Source organism: Aphis gossypii, chromosome X (assembly GCF_020184175.1).
Source record: "Aphis gossypii isolate Hap1 chromosome X, ASM2018417v2, whole genome shotgun sequence".
Lineage (NCBI taxonomy): Eukaryota > Metazoa > Arthropoda > Insecta > Hemiptera > Aphididae > Aphis > Aphis gossypii.
Genome location: NC_065533.1, coordinates 49,226,534 through 49,251,727, shown reverse-complemented (window position 1 = coordinate 49,251,727; position 25,194 = coordinate 49,226,534). Strand labels below are relative to the sequence as shown.

The 25,194-nt window shown below is 24.9% G+C and overlaps 1 protein-coding gene across 4 annotated transcripts in view; it reads left to right on the top strand.

The window, feature by feature from the left end:
• LOC114125187 (DNA ligase 3) overlaps positions 1-15,430 on the top strand; it is a 35,968-nt gene extending 20,538 nt beyond the window's left edge. For 3 of the 4 annotated variants that reach the window (XM_027988724.2, XM_050206288.1, XM_050206290.1), the window contains 15 exons: positions 6,055-6,214; positions 6,273-6,428; positions 7,344-7,475; positions 7,545-7,624; positions 8,738-8,825; positions 8,903-8,980; positions 9,457-9,580; positions 9,645-9,757; positions 10,975-11,079; positions 11,553-11,699; positions 11,795-11,914; positions 12,318-12,413; positions 12,585-12,667; positions 13,985-14,072; positions 15,156-15,430. In XM_027988724.2, coding sequence (XP_027844525.2) covers positions 6,055-6,214; positions 6,273-6,428; positions 7,344-7,475; positions 7,545-7,624; positions 8,738-8,825; positions 8,903-8,980; positions 9,457-9,580; positions 9,645-9,757; positions 10,975-11,079; positions 11,553-11,699; positions 11,795-11,914; positions 12,318-12,413; positions 12,585-12,667; positions 13,985-14,072; positions 15,156-15,272 — 1,687 coding nt within the window. In that variant the 3' untranslated portion in view covers positions 15,273-15,430. Of the gene's footprint in view, positions 1-6,054; positions 6,215-6,272; positions 6,429-7,343; positions 7,476-7,544; positions 7,625-8,737; positions 8,826-8,902; positions 8,981-9,456; positions 9,581-9,644; positions 9,758-10,974; positions 11,080-11,552; positions 11,710-11,794; positions 11,915-12,317; positions 12,414-12,584; positions 12,668-13,984; positions 14,073-15,155 lie in introns of those variants that run through there. The other variant, XR_007605789.1, reaches the window with a different exon arrangement.
• The last annotated feature ends 9,764 nt before the right edge of the window (positions 15,431-25,194 follow it).

Sequence of the window (25,194 nt, the reverse complement as noted above, 5' to 3'; positions counted from 1 at the left end):
CAAGTATTTTGACTCGGCCAGAAAAATTTTATCAATATTTATAAAAAAAAAAATTAAACAGAAACGAATATTTTAAATGCCTATCGATAGACAAACTATTTTGAAAATTAAATCATGTAAAGAAAATGCCAATCTTAATAACTGATGAAATTTTCAAGTATCTACGACTCTTTGAATAATAACAATTAATACTTAAAATCGATTGATGAGGATAAATTGTTATCGTTACGCAACTTCGTAAAAATTTAAAATTCAAACGCCTATATAACATTATTCCTATAATGACGCTTCGAGTTTTCTCTATAGCTATTTGAAAGAAAACTTATTGAAATCATAGTGTTAAATTTTTTAACTTATAAGATATAAATACAAAACATTTTATGAATTTTCAACAACAAAATAACTTGTACATTTTCGCGATTTTGACATATTTCATAAAAATTTGATCTTTGAACGCTTATCAAAAAACTTGTGACCAACGATTTTTGATTTTTTTTTTAACTACAGTAAGAACGAATGACTTCTGCAAACCTTGTATTATATTTTCAAGCTTTATTGGCCATCCAAAATGGTTTTATCGACAGTTCAAAAAAAAAAAAAAATATTCAGAACAATCGAAAATTTCACTTGTTTATAAATAGCTGAAAAAGAGTCTTATCGTATATAGATAACACTAATATAAACATTTGGTAAGAATTTCAAGCATTTACGTTGATTAGTTTTTGCGTTACAACCATATAAAAAAATGGATTTTTTTTTAAAAATGTTGGAAAATTCTTATTTTTGACCTCTACAGTCTACAAAATGATGTTCACTTTGCTATCGAAAACCACCCCCAAAATTTGAAACTGTAGCATTATTTTGACAAATTATGCTATACACAGACACAAAAACAAAAAAAAAACACACAAACATCATTGTAAAATCAATACACTCATCACTTCATTCAGAATCCAAAAAAACTAAAAAAATATTCGTCTTATAAACAACTCAAAAATAGTTTTAAAAAATTTTATTGTATAAAAAAAATAATGTAGAAAATTTGGGAAAATTTTAAGTACCTATTGTTATTTTTTTAATAAACTACTATAAAATATTAAAAATTGTTTTTGGAGAAATAATCATTTTACGAGTGAATATCGAATGTTATAAATATTTGAAATTGAAATGCTCATAAAAATAAATTTGTATTCCTGGTTTAATTTTTTTCACATATAAATTGAAAAAATAATAAAAAACATTGAGGTAAATATTTTTTAGGTATAAAAACAAATATTTTTTAACTCCAGCTACAAAATTATTAGTTAAAATTCGAAATTTTTATAAATGTTGCATAATTTTAACTTAAAATGCTTATAAAAATATATTGTGATGGGTATGAATTTTTGATATTTTTTAACTGAGAAATAAACAATGTATGAGGATCTTTGTATTCACTATTAAGTTTTCAAGCATTTTTACTTAACAAATAATTAATAAAAAAAGTTTTTATTACTAAAAAATATTAGAAATATTTTTAAAATTGTATTGTTAATATAAAATAATATTATTGGTGAAAATTTCAAGTATTTGCGGTTATTCATTTCTGAATGAAAAAACAAAATGTTAAAATGAATGTTAAAAACAAAAAAAAAAACAAAATCGATTTCATCGAAAATCGGATTTGCTTAAAAATTCTCGTTTTACCTTTTTTTCCCCAATTATAAAAATAATAACTGGGAATTTTTATGTTTGACCAGCACTTTAATGCACAAACTAGCTACATTTTCATATCTAAAACCACATTATATCCAACCTCCTCCATTTTTGAAAATCGAATCATTTGATTGAAAATGTATCGTATACTCAATTTTTCATGTGGTACGTACATATAGGTATACCTAGAGAGTCTAATAATATAGCCTATATAATATATATAAATATATAATATAGCCTATTTATTGTCTAGGCTCTCTAGGTATACCTACATAAAAAAAAAAATTAACATTAAATTTACTGTAAAAGTCAACTGCTATTATTGCTTCATTATTGCATCATACCCGTATGTTAGATTAAAAGACCACTAAAAAAATTATTTGTTTTACCGTAGGTAACTTTTATTGGAGTATAAATACGTACTAAATTCTATGTAACGTGTGAATCCCTCGTCCATAAAACGACTTTGATTTTTGTGTTTTACTAGTTATTGTTGTACTTTATAACAAATATATGATCTATGTGATCAATAATATGTTATCTATAAGTAACGAATTTATGAATTAGTTAGTTAATTATCAGTAAGTTATCCTTTGAAAATTTGACTTTTGTTATACAATACTCTGCAATTAATATGTAGTCTTATAATATATTAATATATATTATATAACAATGTTTATTATATTATACTCCCCTCTCCTTAGTCTCAATTCAATTTTACTCATTCTTAACAATTGAACTCAATAATGGGGCAACCTATAGTTTAATGTTAACAACTTTTTTTTAAAAAAAAAATAACAATCATACAAATCAAAAATTGTGAAATATTATAAGCATAAACATAGCATTTTTTATTAGTAATGTCAATTGTTATTCACTAGATAATGTGCGTAGCGTATGAATAAGTGGATTCAAGTCGTTTATCATCGCATATCAGACAGGTTAAACTTCTACATAAGTAATTTTTACATCAGTTCTGATAGTATCTATGTTATTGAAAATAATATTTGTTTTTTTGCTTTTACCGAAACGATAGATCACATATTACGTTTATAATACATATAGATTCTATCCTAACCTATAGTAGATTTATATACCTACATACTTAGTATTACGAGAATAATACACGAATAAGTCATTCTATGTTTTAATTTTCCATAATAAAAGGTCTGTTTTTACATATTCCTTTGTAGTGAATCGATTATAAAAATTCATCGTTGAGGGTTTATTTTTTATTTTTTATTTTTTAAGTTTTTTTAATTATAGGCGTGTGTAGACTCCAAAACTAATGGCCATGGCATTACTATTGGCCATCTATATTTTAATTGTTAGACTTTTTTAAACTTAATTTCCTTTTGATATATGTGTAATAGAAAAATACAAGTTGCTTACCATCACATATCTTTTTACAGAGAGTAGACGTGGTGAGTTAACACTTAAGTTAAAATACAATAAAAAGGACAAATAAATTAATAATGTTATTTTTATTTAATAGGGATAGGATGTTGATGACTTATGCATTTTTTGCCTTTTATCCTATAAAATGCTATCTTAGCTATAAATTAATTTTCTTAATTTTTAACATAATTGTTTTTTTTTTTTTACATTTTTACTACTTGAAAAATATACCTTTTTGGGACGTAACTACGCAAGTAACATATTATGTAGCCGCCCGGACACACCCTGCACGTCTTGTCCTCATACCTATGTTTGTAATATTGTTTTAAAATTGATGCATGTATTATATTTTATGAATGTGACTTAGTTAGATGTATTTTTTTTTATTGTTATTTCAGTTAATCGATTATCATTGGTTTATTGAAATTTTATAATTTGATAGTGATACTAAAACTGTGTTTATCGGAGGAGGGGGAATCAAATTTCCGGCAACCGCAAAAAATATTTAATAAAATTAATTTAAAAAATGTATATAGCTTATACTTATACTAGTTACTTATTTATACTTTTACGGTGTAAATATTTTTTTATAATTTTATCTGGAGGATGTTATGACTAGGGCTCGAACTTAAATCCTGTAAATATGTAATGATAAAGAAGCAGTTAAAAGAAACAAAAATGCATTAAAAACATAAAATATGAATTTATTATTATTTGTTATACTTGAATTAGCATGTTTTTATATTAAAAATTATAGTAAGATCATTTCAAATTATATACAACAGGAATAAACCCGTGACTAGCCTAGGGTAATTTTATATAATGCATTTCTAAAGTGGCCCGTAAGATCAGGTTAGTCACTTCTGATATACAATATTAATATGATTTTACATAGATTTAACATTTATTAGTATTTAAAAAATTACAATAAACACCTACCATGTAGGTATTATATGAAATATAATTATACTTTATTATAGGTTTTAAAGTGTAAATGTTGGTCGTGAATAAAATTCAAAACACACCTAAAAGGTTAAAAGCTAACTAAGTTTTTAGTATGATCCAATAATGCATATCACTATTAAATTTTTATTAATCTTCAAAATATATAATGACTATGAATTATGCACTTATAAATCTATGAAAACCTCTATAAAAAAAATAATATAAAGTACGAGTACCTAATAATAAGAAGGAGAGTTAAAACAATATACTATTTATTGTATTTAATATTTATATTACTTTTTCCTACAGGAGGAAGTAGTAAGTACTATTAAACCCTAAGGGGGTCGTGAATTCTATGATTAATTTCTATGTAACATTTGTTTATAAAGAACACAGTTGCTCCCCTAAAAAGTAAACATTGCTAACCGTATATTAAAATTATAACTGATAATTAATTCACCGGTATAGATAAACTATTTAATAATATAATTTCTAACATGTTATAAATTTGTAAAGTATTCGTTCTCCGGTGTATCGAAAGTGAGAATCCACTGAGCTCCAGGAACACTGTATGAGATGATTTATTTGGAGTGGCGTTTTATACTATTTTTTTAGAGGTCAAATCGTCCCTAGTGTGTTATATTTTTATTGAAAACAATTTTACAGTTATTATTTCAATTCAATATAGCTTTAGTGTAAATATCAAATTGATGTGAATTATGTTATCTTAGTATTTTGTACATACGTTATTTACCTACCTGTTATATATTTAATAAGATTGTTTGCTTGACATTTTAAGTATAAAAACGGAAATGGTATGTATAATTTATTGGTAAAAGACAGTTCATATTATTAGGATTAAAGATTATTTTAATGTAAATAGTACACCCGTCTGTATATAATTTTGTCGTGGAATTTTGTACTTTTTACGTATGTCAGTGGATATTTATTTGATGATGGTATTTTTAATATCAATAAGATAATTGCTTAACCTTTGGAATATTAGTATTGATATATTATAATATATGATATCAATATATCAGTATATTATATCAATTAGCATATTGGTATCATGACACCTCTTAAAATTAAAAATCTATAAATACATAATAATATACATTAACTTAATCAATGTTCTGTTGTAAGAAAAAAAATAGAAAATTAAAATTTTTTTTTCTGTTTATTTTCTTTTGTTTTCTTTTAGTGTATGATAATACCAATATTTACGAGGGTTGCATAAATTGTATGTCCGAAGTCACTTAAGTCTAATGTTAGTGATGTTACTAGTTAGTATTTATTACTATAGTACTTTATAGTAACTTCAATGAATCTATAGTAGATATCTAATGTAGAAATGTGTTTTAATATATTTACCAAAACATAAGTGCTTAAAATACTTATATTAGAGAATATACTCATTCTAAACATGATAATTTATTTAATTAAAGGTTACAGATTATATTTAATATTTTGATGTAATACTTAAATTATTCGTAGTTATAAAATATACCTAATTGAATTATTTAAACCAGCATACATAGTTGAACAAAAAACTTTTTGGATTTATATGACTGTTTGTTATGTTTTTTTTTGGGAATAGTAAAAAAAATCTTGAAAAGACCTTTAGTTGTTTTTTATTTGTTTAAGTCCTAGATTCTTAACAGTTGTCGATTTTTCTGCTTAATATTTTTTATATCAAAATATTTTTATAAATAAAATTTAAGTCGATTTAGTTTTGTGGATTTTACATTTGTTTATAAATGACAATATTTTATTAAATTATATATAAAAAAATTACAAAGTGATAGTAAAATAAAAACACTATAAAAAGTATAATATAAATAAATAAATAATAATAATATAATAATAATAGGTTATTAAGATATGCTCATTGCTCAATGTTTATTATACTATTTATACAATTGTGTAATTGTGTATAAACTATAAATATACATAACTTGTAGGTACATTTTTTTAGATTCATATTAATTGTATAAACCTATATTATATTTTCAGTTTAGGGGCACTTCATTTGAATGCATATGAAGCATATCAAACATCACATGATTTAAAATCTGTTGTACAAAAAGCGTGTTCATGTGATTCATCTAAGATAGCTAGCAATGGAAAAATGAATATTAAATTATCTTTGCTAACACCGATTTTACCAATGCTGGTAAGTTGTTTTCCATTGAACTTGTAAACTATTATTTTTTTATATTTCATCGTTTTAGGCTGAGCCATGCAGAAATTTGGATGATACTTTTAAAAAGTGTCCTAAAGGTATATATGCAGAAATTAAATATGATGGTGAACGTGTTCAACTGCACAAAAGTGAAAAACAATTTAAATTTTTTTCAAGAAGTTTAAAACCTGTCTTGGAACATAAAGTAATTATCTTCAACTTATACTCACATATTTTTGTATTATGGATTCATATTAAAACTATTATAAATCATCTATATAGACATAATTTATAATATATACAGTGGATTTCGCTTAATGTGGACCAGCCCTGTTTGCCAATGTTAAGCTTATGTTAAATTTATTCAAAAACACAAAAATTTATAGTACCAAAAAAGTTTTTATTTTACACTTGTGAACCATACAATTGAAAAAAATGTTAAATTACTACATAAATAAAACTAAATTTAAAATACTAAATAAAATAACTACTTTGAGGTGGAAGGAGTACAAAACATTAAGGTTTAAATAGTTATGCTTTTTATTACTTTCGATAAACACTATCTCATAAATTTGACGGAACCTGACTAGGTATATTAATCGTTTTAAAAAAACGTATAACATGTATGATGTGTATATTCTAACGCTATGATAAAAAAAAAATTGCCTATATAAACCGAATGAGATTGGTACCAGACCATTTTAGCCATATTACATGGATGCCTATATTAACCGGTGCCAAATTTAGACAGAATCCACTGTTTTTAATATTCTTTACATCAGTGTTTCTTTAACTGTGTTCCGCGGAACCCTGGGGTTACACGAAACTTGAGCGCTTTTTTTCAAAATTTTCAAGAAAATCACTTTAAAAAATTTAACTAAAAATTAGTAGAGACTAGCGGGGAAAAATGTTTTATGTATTAAAATTATTGAAACAGAGTAGGGGTTCTAATTATCGAACTGTAGTAACTTATTGTTGAAAGCTAAATAAAAATAGGTAAATTTTTTTTTAAAAAAAACGTTGGGGTTCCCCGATAAAAGTGGACACAAAAAAGGGTTCCACGGATAAAAAAGTTTAAGAAACACTGCTTTACACTAATAATAAGTAATTTTAATTTCAGATTGATTTATTTAAGCAGTATATTCCTAAAGCTTTTCAGCATGGAAAAGAAATTATTTTAGATTGCGAAGTACTAATGTATGACCATAAAACTAATAAACCTTTACCATTTGGCACCTTAGGAATTCACAAGGTATTTTTACTCTTGTATATAATGAGGCATTTATAGTTTAACTAATGAATTTATTTTTTTTTTTCATAGAAAAGTAAATTTGAAGACGCTAATCCTTGCTTGTATGTTTTTGATTGTATGTATTACAATGGTGTATCATTGTTAGACAGGTAAGGATGACAAATACTAAATACTAATACATATGAAATTAATGTTTACAGTTAATATTTTTTCTTATAACAATTTATTATCATATAAATAATTTTAAATACTTTGATACTTTAACTTATCTGAAATGCATTCAAAAAATGAATGTTCACAAGGAAAAATAATGTTGACTTTAAACAAAACAATTGTTGTCGGTCTTTATCAATGTTTCATTTTAGTTTATTGATTATGTTAAATTATATACCTATTATTTTAGTGATCATAATAAGAATTTTGAGTACCTACTGTATATTTATAATTGTTATTATTTTTACTAAAACATTTCGTATGTTAAAAATATTTCTTAAGATACTTTTAAATAGTTCAACACATGGCTTCTAATTAAATTAAAAGTGGTTTATTGATTAATTTAATTAAAGTAATAAATATGTTAATAATATTTATCATTATTTAATCCAGCATACATTTTCTGTAATTTTTTGTGGCTAAAATGTAATTTATTGCCTATGTACATTATTTTAAGACATTTCTGAGGTTTACTCATGGTTTAGTGTCTTTTCTGCATTTGTCTATAACATATAATATAATGTTTATAATAACAGTTACAGGACTCTATTAAGTGTAAATCGTAGATAAGCTTTAGAATTTTTAGTTAAACTCAAGTAAATATCTATTTAATATATAAATTTTATTTTTATGGAAAAAAAATTGATAATAAATATTTATATGTACTGTGCAGTGCTCATTTATAAGCCATACATGTTTATAAACATACACAATTAATGTTATCATTTTCATATTTGAATTTAAAGATTTTAAATTAAGACTTATATTTATTATCAAAATACCAGAGAGAAATATTACTATCTGTATCTTTAATGAAAAAAATCTATTTAAGTCAGATTGAAATGGACTGGACACTGGAATACCTTCTACTCTATCTTTTTGATGAGACCTCGAGATTTTGTTTATACATAATATGATTTTATAATAGTAATGAATATACAATAGTATTATAATAATATTTGATTGTATGATATGTAGGAGGAGGTGGAGGTCTACTATATTAAGTATGCAATTATATAATCTGTATAGGACAAATTAATGAATTTCAGATCAATTGTAGAGCGAAAAACAATTTTGATGCAGAATATGACTCCAATCAAGGGACATATCATGTTCTCAGAAGTAAAAGAGTTGCACGTCAGTATAATATTTTAAAATAAACAATAGTGTAAAATAATAATCTACAACTAAAAATTATTCAAAATGTATTTTAGAACACTAAAGAGCTTGAGTTAATGGTAGAAAATGTATTGAAACAAGGTTTAGAAGGATTAGTATTAAAGGATCTAACAGTAAGTGTATATAATTTTTATTAAATATCTGATTTTTTTCCTTTTAATTTGGAATAAGCATTGAAGATGCTGAATAGTCTATTGGATACAAAGATACCTGGGATCAATGATAAATCATTTCATTCAAAACATTTTTATTATATAAATAATTTATACCTATTATATTAAAAATGTTAAAACACAATTTATCTATCCCCGTTTTTTGATAAATTTACTATTAACATTTTTAATTGAACAGTTACATGAATAGTATTAAACTCTTAAATTTCATTGAGAAATTAATAAGATTTTTATTAAAATTCTATTAAATAGATTTTTTATGTATACTGTATTAATTAATATATATTTTATTATTAATAATATCTAAATATCTAGTTCAAAAACTAAAATTTATAAAAACCTATATCATGATTAACTTATAGATAATATGTGTTCATTGTTTATGTATATATTTAATACATTTATTATAATTTCAGGGAATTTATGAGCCTGGAAAGCGACATTGGCAAAAAATTAAAAAAGATTACTTATTTGATGGATCAATGGCTGATAGCGCAGATCTTGTTGTTCTTGGTGCTTGGTTTGGTACTGGAAATAAAGGTATTATATTATAACACAAAGTTTAAATTGAATCATTAAGATTTGTACTATATTGAATAAACAGGAGGTATGATGTCCATTTTTTTAATGGGTTGCTATAATGAAGCCAAAAAAAAATGGTGTACCGTGACAAAAGTACATGGCGGTCATGATGATAAAACACTAGAAAGATTACAAGTAAAGTATAATTCTATTTAAATTTTAAATATCTACTTATTATACTTTCAGAATGAATTTTAAACTTTTTACCAATAACTTCAGAGTAGTCTGAAATATTATTATGTGTTATTATAAATTTGACTCTTTGTAGAGATGTCAATATTATATATTATTATTACCAAAAAAATATTAATTAAATAAAATACTTTTTATTTTTTGAATTAATTTAATTTTTTTTCTTGGGGTGAGGGATTTAAACTTATTATAATGACATTTAATGGATCTTGTAATATTGATAATATATAATATAATATAATGCTTTTAGAACCTCATTATATTAAAATTTACCTATGCATAGTATAAGAAAATAATAACATTGACATTTATTATTGTATGAATTTGTATAAGTTTTTACAGAGACGTGGATTTCTCTGGTAAAAAATGTTCGATAAAAGAATATCTATGCTACATATTATCGAAAAATACATCATTCAGTAACCCTATTTACATGTGTTTAAATATAATTAAACATCTAAATAATGTACTCTCTATTTAGAAGTGGTAAATTTTGAAATTTATGAATGGTAAATGTGTAAAAGGAAAAAATACGTGCTAGGATGCTAGGTTATAATATTATTATTTAATATTTTAATAATATAATAGTAAATATTTAAATATATATGTAAAAAAAAAAGGAATGCATGCAAAAGGGAAAATATAATATGTCTGCTATTCAGAGGTTTTCACATTGATAGTAATGGAAATGTTCCCATTCCTCTTACCCAAAAATAAAAACCACTCTCTATAAACTCTCTATAGACTATAATGTAAAGAATCTGTTAGAGGAAGATTTTACTGTATTTCATTTTCATCAAATTTTCAAATAAAATATGATTTTCTATTTCTTTTAAAACATTTATTAAATAAATATTTTTTTTTCAATTTTACTTTCTATCCCTAATACCCAAGCAAAAATATATAAATATATAATTTGTATAGTCTTATTATAGACTTAATAATACACAAGTATTACTCTAATAGTTTAGTTGAAATATATAAATTAAGAAGGTCACTCAAGGTTAAAAATAAACAAAATTTACTTTTACCCACTTCTCTATCTAAATATTATGATGAAGTGTTTCAATTATATTTTTAATTTTTGTTATATTGTGGTTGATGAACTTGTTTATGTATGATTGTATATTGTTAAATTTATTTACATTTAATTATTTTAGGATGAATTAAAAATGATCAAAATTAGTAAAGATCCAGAAAAAGTTCCAGAGTGGTTAAAATGTAATAAAACTATGATTCCTGATTTTGTAGCAGAAGATCCTAAAGTATGTATGAAATAACTTTAAAAATTAAAATATTATATTTAAAAAAATGATTTGATTATTTATTTTCAATACTATTTAGTATTTACTGTATAAATTTAAAACATACTACACCATCACTAAAATTATAATTTTTCATACACAATAAAAATGTCTTATAATTTAGACTAATTTAATGCTTTTTATAGGCATTTAAGATATTTAAATTCTTTTAATCTGTTATTTTCATAAATGTTGATGATAAAAATTTTTATAAAAAAATTAAAAATGTAATAAAGTCGAAGAACCTAGTTAAAATGTTCTTACAGCCGTCTAAAAATATTGAAATAAATGCATTTTTATATAATTGTTTGTTAAAAGTAAGTAGTAGTAAGTTAGTTAAGATCCTGAACATGTTTCTACGTAAAAGTGTGTTAATTTAACAATACAATTATTTTTTTTAAACTTTAAACACTATATGTATGTATTATTTGTAGAAAATGCCAGTTTGGGAAATTTCTGGAGCAGAATTCTCTCAAGCTGAAGTACACACTGCTAATGGTATATCAATTAGATTCCCTAGAGTTACTAAAATTAGAAATGATAAAGATTGGAAAACTGCTACATCATTAAGTGAATTGCAAGTAAGTCGAGGTACTATTAAGATATAGATTACCATTAAAAATTTAAGTTAATTTTATTCAACTTTTTTTTTTAAATATTAAAAATTTATTTTTAGAAACTATTTGAAGCATCCAAAACAAACAATTTAAGTATTTTTTCGAAATTAAACCCAGAAAATAATACTAGTTCTGATAATGATTCACAGGCATCGCCAGAGAAACGAAAAAAAAATAAGGTACAGTACATTACTATTTGTTAGTTAAATTAAATAGTTGTTCTCATTTATGTATTATTATTTTATATACCTATAAACAGTTTTTATTATTTAAAAAAAAATCCTTGTCGGTTAGAAAAGCTTTAATTTAGTGTAGTTTACATTTTAGATTTGTTATACAGACGTTTATAAAAATGTTTAATATAATTTATATACAGTCAGATTGCGTATTGTATGTATATTCTTAACTTTTTAAGCTTGTCTATGCGAGCTCTATAGAGTCTAGAAAATGGGAATGTATTAAAGTTCTAATTACTCATTATATACCATGTAACCACAATTAAAAAATTCGTGTGATAAGAAATAACAAACGTTTTATTTTTATTTCTAAAACAAAACATAATTGTTTTTTTTTTTATTCTAGAGAACTTTGGAAACATATATTACAAAAGTTTCTCCATTAAAAATGAATACTGAAACTCCTGCCAAAAGAGCTAAACTTTCTGAAGGGCAATTGCGGGTAAGATTTATCATTCGTTTATATTTTTATCACCATATTATTTTGTGTACCTAATATGTACTTAACTACTTAAGTACGTTTTGGTAAAATATTATTAAATAATTGTAATCAAAATGCTTAACCTGTACAAAGTTTACATTTAAGTATACGTTTGTGTTTTATTATTTTTAGCGTTTGCCTGATTTATTTACTGGGATCCGTGTTGTTGTGCCAGATTCGATTTCTAAAAATACGTTTTTACGATATTTTATTGCGTATCCTTTTTAAACCGTTACCTACTTATAAGTTATAACTTATACCTGTTATATTTATCTCGTACGTAGGTTTACAATAACGATAACATGCCTTTAATATGTAAGATGTATATGTTTAATATACGTAGTTCTCTGTGTATATATTATGTACATTGTACAGTATGTTTGCATCCGGAACTACAAAAATCCTATAATACTTGTATATCGCTTACAGTATGTACATTTAGTAGGTAGGTAAAGTTATAAATAGTCACTTTTATAATTGTATTCACCCCGAATATACGTTCTCAAAACGTGTTTCTATACATAATAATCCAATTGAGTTATGAGCGTGAATAAGGTTAATTAAATTTTTTTTATTTATACAATTGTATCTATTTTTGTTTTTGGTACTTAAAATTTTTTTAAATAAGCAATCGTATTTCCAACGAAGAATGAGACTTGTGAATTTATCATTTCAATTATTTAAAATCCTGTTTGAGTACATAAATTATAATATATGTACATTTATAATAATAATTATTATTTATATATACACACACACAATACGCACATATATACTATATATATTATACATACAATTTTCATTATAGACATACATACATTTCAGTTTTCTAAATACAGCCTAAGCTCAGCTTAATGATATTTTTATAGAACAATTACATTTTCTTTTAAAAAATGTTTGTATTAACTATCAAAATAAAATTCCAATAAATGAAATGTTTTGATTTAATATTTTAGAATAAGTTTAATATATTTTAATGTATACAATACACAATTATTACACATTCGTCAATCCAGCATACAAGAGACAGAGAGTATACAATATGTCAATATATCATGTGTCCGTATCGTATTTTGTAAAATTGTAATTAATATTATTATTACCAAGTATACAACTAATTGAACTAATAAATCACTATTATTAATAGTACCTACGTGGCTATTTAATACTTTAAAATATTATTATTATCATATAAATAATTATTGTACTCTATTAATATGCTCTACTATTATTATATTACTAGTATACTACATATTATTAATGTACATTTCATACAGTATTTATGAGTTTTTAAATTTAAAAATTTTTTTCAGAAAACCTTCAAGTTTGTTAAATAAAGTTTTGACTGTATTTTGACGTATTATATTATAGTTCAATAATTATTATTGAAAGATATTTATATTTTAATATTTTTCACATACATCATTAATGCATGATATTAAATTACATTATTGATTTTAGATATTTTTAATTAAAAAAAAATATAACTCACTATTTTGTTTGAATTCAATTTTTCTGAATACAAAGTATAGCTATGGAGGTATACCTTTAAATACACCTGACGAATTATCACCTACACACGTAATAGTTCCAAAAAAAGAACACAATACATCATTTGAAGTGAGTATACCAAGTGTTAACACATAATCAGTTTTAAAATGCACGTATTACTGATATATACTGAGATATTTTTAAGTATTAAAAATAGAAAGTTTTAATTTAAGAGGTTAAAAAAAAACATTGGAAAAAGTGTTATGTACAATTTTAACTTACAAATTAAAAAATAATCTGCAAATCTCAAAATAAACGACAATTTATAAATATAGAATATAGATATTAAGTACTCTTTTTTATTTGCTATTTAAGTATTACTATATTTATGTTTATGCAATTATTTGGTCCATAATGTATGGAATTAATTGAAAACAGAATAATGTACTTACTACTTAAACGTATATATCTTTTTATATGACTTGGGGAAATTTTAATATGGCCTGTTTGAACCTTCGCAGACTCGAAAAAAAACCTGAAATGAGGACTCTGCTTAAACATATTAACCATATATTCATTTATATGAAACGGTGTGCTATATAGATGATTCGTAGTTTAAGAAGTTAGAAGGTACTCAACAGGGGTGGTTTGAATATGTGTTATATTAAACAGTGCTTATTAGGCGGTATTTGAATTTACTCTTTATAATAATATGAACGTACAAATTTAAAATAATTTAGGAGAATTTAAATATTTTCTTCAGGCAAATATAATGTTAACCCGAGAGTTTGTTAGTTTTAAAAATCGAAAAAATTTACCACCATTACCCTGGATAACACAATATATCATATACCCATCCATTCATTGCAGGAATAATTGATGAAACTGATAAAAGTATCTCCCAACTACAAAAACTGAATGAATTCCAATCACAATTATCATTACAAATTACTTTATTGAAAGTTAATTGTTCAACAAATCGTCTGTCTTCCCTAATAAAATGGTGATGAGCATTGCACCAAAACTGCAGTATAACATAATATATATTCAAACCGCCTTTGGTACACTCTGCCGTTGAGGAGGAAGTTGCATGATTTATATATGTATCGGTTGTATAATTATATTATTTATGAGTACAATATTGTATTGTGAGAGATCTCGACACATTGCGTTCAGTCATATTAAAACGATAAATTTCGTGTGTTGAAACAGAAACTGATGGCGGTGGATGAAGAAAATAAGAGTTCGGGAGCCATCGCTGTGTGCGCACAATGGTTTTGGGACAGCATTCGAAACGGAACACTATTGCCCACCGAAAAATATCGATGATAAACCATATATTGCAAACTTAACTTACGCTCGTGTATTATTGTGTATTATTGTTATTGTTTCGTCTACCAACTACCAAGATTGTGTCGGATTTTCGACCAATATGATAATATTATTATAACATTTTATAGCATAATATACGTCAACAATATTACCTACATTGTATTATTATATTTAAAACTTATTTTGTACACACCAGCAGTATGAACATAATTTAGTATTAAACCTGTATCGATAGTCACGGCGTATCCGTAAAACAGTTATGTCATGTATATATATATATATATATAGTATGATACATTATACATACATGTGCCAAAATTACACGCTAAACCAACGTGCAAAAATCGAAAAACAAATTGTAAGCCATATAGATTTGAACCACACATCTTCTGCAAATGACATGATAATAATATTTGTTTTTATGGAAAAATTGTGCATCTACCTGTTGAGTATAATAATATAGTATATTACTTTATACTTATATATTATAATATGTAATAACATTCATCATTGGTGCATGGAGTCATGGAATACCTGGAGTAAGTAAATTATCCTTAGAATGAAAAATATACGTCTAAGATTGTTACAAAAAATAAATTAAAGCCACAAAACAAAATTTGTGAATATCGGTGCTACGTATAGAATAAGTCAAGATCCAACATTTGTTTATAAATTAATTTTTATCCACGGATCTACTTTTATAAGAAATATACGACTGTACATCCGTATTCCAATCGAGTTTGATTCGTGCTTCACTAAAATATAACTATTAATTTCATGAAATCATTAAACTTGATTTACTTTAACTTGGTCAATTTTCACTCAAATTGAATATACATATTTAAATATTTTAGATTCTGAACGAAGTGATGAATGTATTGATTTTACAATGATGTGTGTTTTTTTTTTTTGTGTCTGTGTACAGCATAACTAGTCGAAATAATGCTTCAATTTCAAACTTTGGGGGTGGTTTCCGATGGAAAAGTGAATATCCTTGATGCATAATAGAGGTCAAAAGTAAACATTTTCCAACAGTTTTCAAAAAAAACGAGAAAAACAAAAAAAAAGTGACGGAAAAACTGGAATTTTTACGCAAAACCAGTTTTCGACCAAATCGATTTTTTTTATATGGTTGTAACTCAAAAACTAATCACTGTAAATACTTAAAATTTTCATCAAATGTTTTTGTTAGTGTTATCTATACACAGTTAAATTTTCAATAATTTTGACTTTTTTTGAGTTATTTATAGACCATTGAAATATTCGATTTTTATGAGATTTTTTTTTTTGAAGTGTCGATAAAAACATTTTGGATGATCGAAAAAACTTGAAAATTTAATACAAGGTTCCTTATGAATTGTTCTTATTGCAGCTAAAAAAAATTAAAAATCGTTAGCCACAATTTTTTTTCATGAGAGTTTATAGTTCAAATTTTTACGAAATTTGTCAAAAATGCGAAAATATGCAAGTTGAAAAATCATAAAATTTTTTGTTTTTATAACTAAGGATTAAAAGTACAACATTAAGTTTTCTATATATTTTCCTTCAAGTATCTATAGAGAAAACTCGAAGCATTAAAGGAAAAATTTTAAGTGCGTTTGAATTTTAAATTTTTACGAAATATCGTAACGATAACGATTTATCCTCAAACGATTTTAAATATTTGTTATTATTCAAAAAATATAAGTCATAGATACTTGAAAATTTCACCAGTTATTTAAATTGGCATTTCCTTTACATGATTTAATTTTTAAAATATTTTGACTTTTTTTGAGCTATTTATAGACAACTGAAATTTTCAATTTTTCTGAAAAATTGTTTTTGAAGTGTCGATAAAATTTTTTTGGCCCAATAAAAATACTTGAAAATGTAATATAAAGTTTCTCATAAGTTACTCTTACAGTGATTTAAAAATTATAAGAATACATTGGCACAATTTTTTTTTATTAGCATTTGAAGTTCAAATATTGACAAAAATTCGTCAAAATCATGAATATTTGCAAATTATATTGTAGGTATAATTCATAAAATATTTGCATAATAGTAGCTAAGAGTTGAAAATTTAATACAAAATTTTTCATAAATTTATCTTACAATAATTATAAAAGAACTTAAATTTTGGTGTATTTAGGCCATTAAAACAAAAACCCCTTTTTCACCAACCACTGGAAATTATATTCTAGGCTGACAAATCATCTTCGTTCAGAATTGTTTTTCGTATAAAATGATAACTATCATTGGATTCAAATTTAACACTCCTGTAATATATAATAGTGATCTACACAGCACCTAATGTACAGCAGAGCAGTACCCACTTACCCACTTTTTTTTAAATATATGTCTAATAAAATGGTTATCTTTAAAATGTAAAAAGTTTAAGTGCATAATTATCTTTAATTTTTGAAAAAAATATGTTGACATTTATGCCATTTAATTACAGCATTTTTACTAATTACTGTACTAGAAGTAAAATATAATCTATTGATTTGTCACGGAAACACTAATAATGCTTTTATATTTGTATACAACGTACAGTCCGGGAGTGTGCCCGAACTCCTATTTGGCAGAATTTCTATATTTGGGCACCTGTAAGTGTTTGCCATGCTCGATTGGGGGATGGCTGTCTCTCTAATAAGGCTTATATGGGACTTTTAGTACATACTGTAGATGATACTAAACTTGTACACGTGTTTGAGAATCTGCGTAGATTTATCATCAAACTGCATATATAACTAGGTACACATATTTGACATATTACTATAATATTTAAGTCAACTACGATACGACACCGTTGACAAAACCTATAAAATAAAAAAATATGTATAGGTAATAATAATACTCACTTACACATTAGTACAACTTAATTTATAATCGTCATAGTGAGAGGTGTCATATAATGTACTTTTTTACACCATGCATTATATAATATATATTGAACGATTTATATAAACAAAACACAATTCGAAGTAACTACGAATTGTGAATGATTATGTAAGTTTTTGTCGACGGATCTATAATCTATATGTCGTAGTCCATGTTTGCCCAGAAAGAAGATTTACAAGTGCAATATGCGAGGATAATTATGTAGTTATTATAGTATTCGTGCTTATTAAAATTATTTTATTTGTTTTACACTACTTAAAAATTTCAGCATAAAACACTTAAAAAAAAAAAAACAAAAAAGTTTAAAACAACTTATCATTAAAAATAAATAATTTGGATACTAATATTATTATGGGTTAGAGATATTTTTTTAAAAACAAAATCGGTAATTATATGATATTATACTTCGAAAAATTTTATACTTACACATTTTTAACGTACGGCCAAATTAAAAATCAGTTATTTTTATTCTATTTTCGATATTTTTAAAAAAAAAAATTTTTTGCCGTTTTTTCTAAACCACTACAAGCATTACTTAAATAAATAATTACAATTTGTGTGCGCTTGCATAGTTTCATATACATACTTATAAGAAGAAAATTATACATACACAAACGATATATATGTGTACAACGTATGAATGTGTATTTAAGTCTGGTATAGAGTATCTAATATGCGACACACACACACACACACACACACACACACACACACACAATTCAACCAGCAGGCGGACCACAATCGGAATTCCAGACGAGTAAATTTGTTTTCTACGTGCTAACGACACGATAAGTGGGTCACCCGTACGGTGAGCAGGTCAAGTTGAAGGTACTGGTTCAGTGTGGCGCGATCATCTAAGATCTCTTGATCTTGATCGTGAGCTGTCGCCGAGGTCGTGTGACGTATATGTGGCGGCGGCAACAATCTCAATAAACAAGTAACAAGTGTCTACTAAACTTGCGACAAGCACTGGCGCATTTATGTATATACTGTGCGCCCCGGGATAACATATTTTTGGCACCTCCTCCCTCTTCGCGGTAGTTCGGCGGCATTACGAACATCAAACTATGATTAATCCTTATTTAATCATTGTATACCGTGTGCGTGAATAATAATATATTTAAAACAATTCTAATATTTGAACAGAAACTATTGAATAAAAGTTAAATGTTTAATATAGGTGGCAAGTGAAATAAAATAATATTCTTATAAGAATAGAGGCTGTGATCTCCTTCGCTAAGAATTGTTAGATCTGTACACGCTGTAGGCTTGTAGCTACCTCGAAATTTATTTTTATAATAATACGGTTACTACCGTTAATAAAATTCATTTATTTTGTGTATAAATTTATTATAATATCGATAACATAGAATGATTTTTGTTTACATAGTACCAATGTTTAAGAATCACTATGGTAATAATACCTAAAAAAAATAATAATGGGAGTATAATTATTACTTATATAAATAATGTCGTATATTGTAGACAGTCGTCCAAAAATTATTACTTAATATGTATAAAAGAATATTATTATGGAATTAGGTATATATATTTGTTTTATATAGGTCTACTAATATACATATTTATTAAAGATATATTTTATGACAGGTAAATAATTTTTAGTCGTACCTACGTCATATATTAGTAAAAAACTTCAACGGTAGGTTACATATTGAAATAATTAATAGGTAATGTTAATATGTAATTATACTATAAAATATAATTAGTTGATTAGGTACCTTAATATATTCTATACATTTAATTGATTTAATAATAATAATAACTTTAATAGAAAATAATAAATATCGTAGTTAATAGAAATTATTACTAATTACGATTATAACAAAGTAGGTATAGGTGCATCGTTTAATTTTATATTCTTAAATAATGTTTATTTTTTCCGTATTATTAAAAAAGAATGAGTTCGTAATTTTTAGTTGAAAAACACTCTAGGTGTAACCTAACCTATCTACCGAGTGATACTTATGTACAACACCGGGACCAGGTCAGCTCAAAAACTGAAGAAAAAACGATTAAGTTTTACGCTTAGTACCCAACTGCAGTGTACTGTGTACACTGTAAACCTATTATAGCTACTTCATATTCATTTATATAATATTAGCTGTATTATAAGTTATAACCGACTTTATCCGGGTTAAAATTATCTTTTTATCGTTTTTCCTTTTGATATATCTAAAAAAACCAATGTAAATCCAATATTGTTAAGACTAGACAATTTTTTTTTAAAGGGGTAACATAAAAAATATGTATAGAATTAAAAAAGCTTATCATGAATCTATCTGCTTACAATTATTATAATAGTATTCACGACTATTTGATTTTTAAGATTTGTGAAAATGTTTATACGTCATATTTCTACAAATATTATAAATTATAATAATATAGTCTGTAATCAATGCCATCCATTTGAACAAACAAATTAATATTCAATTTTCGTGAACTACAACCTAAATTCATGTGTGAGTCACTCTATAGCAATCTATTGGAATAAATAAGCTATAACAATAACATCTTCCTAGTCTTAAGAGTTATCTATAGATTTTATATTTACATAACTTTAATTGAAAACGGTCAAGTAAAGATTGTTGAGTTCACAGAGAAAAACAAAGAAACATTAATTTATATATATAAATATATATACAATATTGTACATAGTGATCCGAGAAATGTCAGTGTATATATATTGTATACTTATATAGGTAATAGATAAGTAAACGATTATGATATTTTAGGTGTACGTTTTAATCTCCTTATTTATTTATTTCTATACAACAATTGGTTTACTCATAAATGTTAAAATTTTACTTGATTGTGCAGACTTACATTGGCAGGTATTGTCAACAGGGCTTGGAATCAATTATTCCAAAATCAATTTTATACAACGACAAAAAAACGTTAAGAATCCTCTATATATAGAAATCAAAAACAATTTTAAAATTTCAAAAATATTAAAATTTATATTAAAATTGAAATTGAATAAGAAATCGAAAAATATCAATTCAATTTCAATTCCACTTTGCCGCATTTTGAAAAAGCACAATAGTGGGATGGTCTCCTGCAAAATTGTACTACGTCACAATTATATTGTGATATAATATCGATTAATATAGTACCATCGATGTCGATATTAATATGCTAAAAAATAAATTCAATTTGTAATATTATATTGGTATGTACATACAAATATAATACAATCATAATACGATTATTGACATGACGTCTCTCTAGGTACCTATATCTATATAGTAGCAGTTATCGTGCAGGTAAAATAATATTATTATATCAAAAATTCTATACATTTTCCAAATTTAAGTTTAATCAAGAATTATTACCGAAGCACTGCAATGTGAAAAAGATTAAGCAGACTTGGAATTCTATCTATTAAAAAACAATCGAGCACACCAATTAAATTTATCGACAATTTTTGATAATTTTACAGATAAATGGCACGCAAACAAAATTATTTTCTATTTGACATACCTATATATTATGTCAATACTTATAATATTACAATGGTGTGTACCTACAGGAAATTTATTTTAAACGTAGATGTAGTTTAATTTCAATGAAAATAGATGATTGGTATAAGTAAATTGATTTATATATGACTTTATTGTTATAGAATATATATATATATATATATAAGTATACATAATTGATGCTTATATGCATTGGATGAACCGATTCGTGTATTTCACTTACGTATTCCGTGGGATTTTGAAAGGTTTAACTGACATGCTAGCGATACCTACTTTGATTTTTAGATAAAACATTAACAATATACCTACTATATATATTATCTGCATCAGAAAACGACGTGGAATCGTTTGTGAATTTACTGTCGCGAGAAATGATCGAGATCCGTCTGCGAGATAATCCTTGGTAAACATAATATATATTAGGCATGTCACGCGTGTATAATATTATTATCTATATGATTATTAACATATTAATAATAACTGCTTACTCATGGCATTTCTGTTATACAGTGTGATTCGCTAAGCACATTCTCCCTGGTTTTTCTTTTAATAATTTATATTATATAAATTTATTTATTCAAATTTTTATTTTTACAATTGTCAAGTAGGTACGCCTCATTTTTAAATACCTACCGTCTATATTTTTTTTTAAACATTATTCAAAATTAGATATCTGCAATGTATCACATGACAACATCAATGACTTTTTAAACGAGTATTGTCATTTTTTCTTGTTAACTATTGTTAACTATTTGTTACGTCTTGTAAACAATTTTTTTAAAAAACTGAATTTTTGGATTATTTATCTTTGTAATTTGTGTATACTTTAAAGATAATAGATTCAGAAGATAATACGAAGAAACATGATAGTTTGAAAATTATAGTAATCAACAATCAATATTTTATATTTTGTAAACATTGTCTGAATGTAGTACGTGTACAATAAATCTATAATAAATATTACTTATATTTTGTACTTATAGAAAATTATTTTTAAGAACTATGATCTTCAGTAGATATAAGAATTTTAATAAATCGGAAGACGGACACTACTGGTAGTTTAAATTCGGATTTAGATACACGAGCGATGTACCTAGATTTTCATAAAAATTTTCAAAAAGTTGAAAATTTTATAATTTCCCATATTGATTTCTTATCCAAAAAATCCTTTAATATTATACAGCTATAGTATTTTTAACTTCATAATTATATTTAAAACTATGTACTTCTGTAACAATTTACCCATTTTAATATTATTCTATTGAACATAATAATATATTTATGTATTATATAGTAAATTCAAAATGCAAATAACTATATTATATTTATATAAATCAGTATATAATATTTATCTCAGTAATAAATGTGTATTTTTATCTACCTATAATTAAAAATGTTGTATTTTTACTCCGAGTTTAAATGTTTAGTCTTGAGTGTATAAACGTCAAAAATTAATTGGATATGTCAAGAAAAATACATTGAACTAAAGTTTTTTAAAAATTTCAATGAAAAAAAAATTCAATTGAAAATGTTAACTAATATCTTTACGATACACGTTCACGAGTTTTAAAAAAAAAATCATCTGCTAAATAATTTATAGTAAAAAGGTTGTTAAATGTTATTCTCATTTTAAAAAATAACTTTGTGTCGGCACAGGGCATTCCTTAAATTTTCTAAAAAACTATGCTTTTGAAAATAATATGGTATTAAAGAATAGTTAAATATTTATAATGCATCCAGAAGTAAGAATTTGAATAAACGAATTACTTAAGGAATAAATAGGAATGTGCGCTCTCGGTGAATCACTCTGTATACTATCGTCGTCCTAGTACTTTATGTATATACCGATACAATGAACCTAATTCGACAAAACGAAATGATTGATAACAGATAAATATAGGTACACGCTCGAACTTTCATTTACGAAATATACGCGCGCATAATATTGGTCTTCGATGGCGATCGACGTATTAAATCAAAATAGTATTTGCCAACCACTGGGACTGCATCGACAACGGCTACGGCAGCAGTATATATAATAATAAAGATATATTATTATGTTATTATAAATTGATGCAGTCGATGACAGACAGGCCCGAACACGCTATGTACAGAGTGATTCACTATTAATTAGTATGATCACTCCAATTTTTCCATTACCATAATGAATTTTTTTAATATCTATCTATACCTTTTATACTTAATTACCAAAATATATTTTCAAACACATAGAGTTATCAAGTAAGTACATACATTTTTTTTTTTTTTGATTTTAGGTGTATTAAAATCGAAATTCGAACTAGTATACTTAGTTTTTCAATTATTAAACTTAAATACTTTGTGCACTAAGGATAATATACTTTAGCCTACAACAAAAGAGTATGAAGATATGAGGGCTATGATGATTTGAAAATTATAGTAGTCAGCAAGTACCTCTTAATTAATATTAATTTATTACAATTTAATAACCGGTAAACACTGTCCAAACATGATGTTACTAGACTAAAAAAATTTACATTTATTTTATACTTAAGTCTTTAGTTAAATCTATTAAATTATAAAGAATATTATTCTTAGGATGTACAAGTAGCTAAATAAAATAGTAAACTATATACTTATTCAAATTTCAATTTTAGCTTTAATGAAAAATTTTCTAACTATTCGCAAAGTAAAAAATAAAAAAGATTAGTATTTAAAAATTCAGAAAAATAAGAATTTGAATAAACGCATTATTTAAAGGGAAAATTATGAGGATAATTATGAACGATAAATTATAGAACTATTTTTTTTTTATAATTAAATCATACTACGAATTACCTTTCAAAATTGTCATTAAGTTATTCTTAAATTACTTTTGTATTTGATTAAGTTCATTATTTTTAAATTAATTAAGTAATTTCATACCAACTAAAGTTAATTTCATATTTTATTTTTATAAATATCCACCTGAAGCTTAATAGTTATGTTGTCAATGTACACACAACATACATTAACAGAGTATAACAACAATTAACTATATATGCCAATTTACAATTATATAACATTATGTTTATTTATAAGAACCAAAAAATGCAATAATTGTTTAACACGTCTGACGTCATTATTCTCAATTTTTTTAATTTATTCTAAATAAAAATAAATTTTCCATTTATTAAAATTGTTATACTTATTGAAAATAGAACTTCTTTGTCAAATAAACGAAAAAGTTTTCGTCAGAAAATCGTATTTGTATGGGGTACATTCACGTGTTTTTTTTCAATTGCAGGTCCTCGTCGCGTGCAGTATTAAAACGAAAAACAACGTACCTATACAACTAATAATTTTGTAATCTCACGAGCAAACTTATAACTCAAGTCGGGTTACTATATTCTCAATACCGGAATCACCCTGTATACAAACACATGTGTGTGTGTGTGTGTGTGTGTGTGTGTGTGTGTGTACGTCGAAATCGACACGCACATCCTGGTCGATTCGATCGCACTGCAGCGCGCACACAGACCACATAATAATATTATAGTATATAGGTAGACACGGGC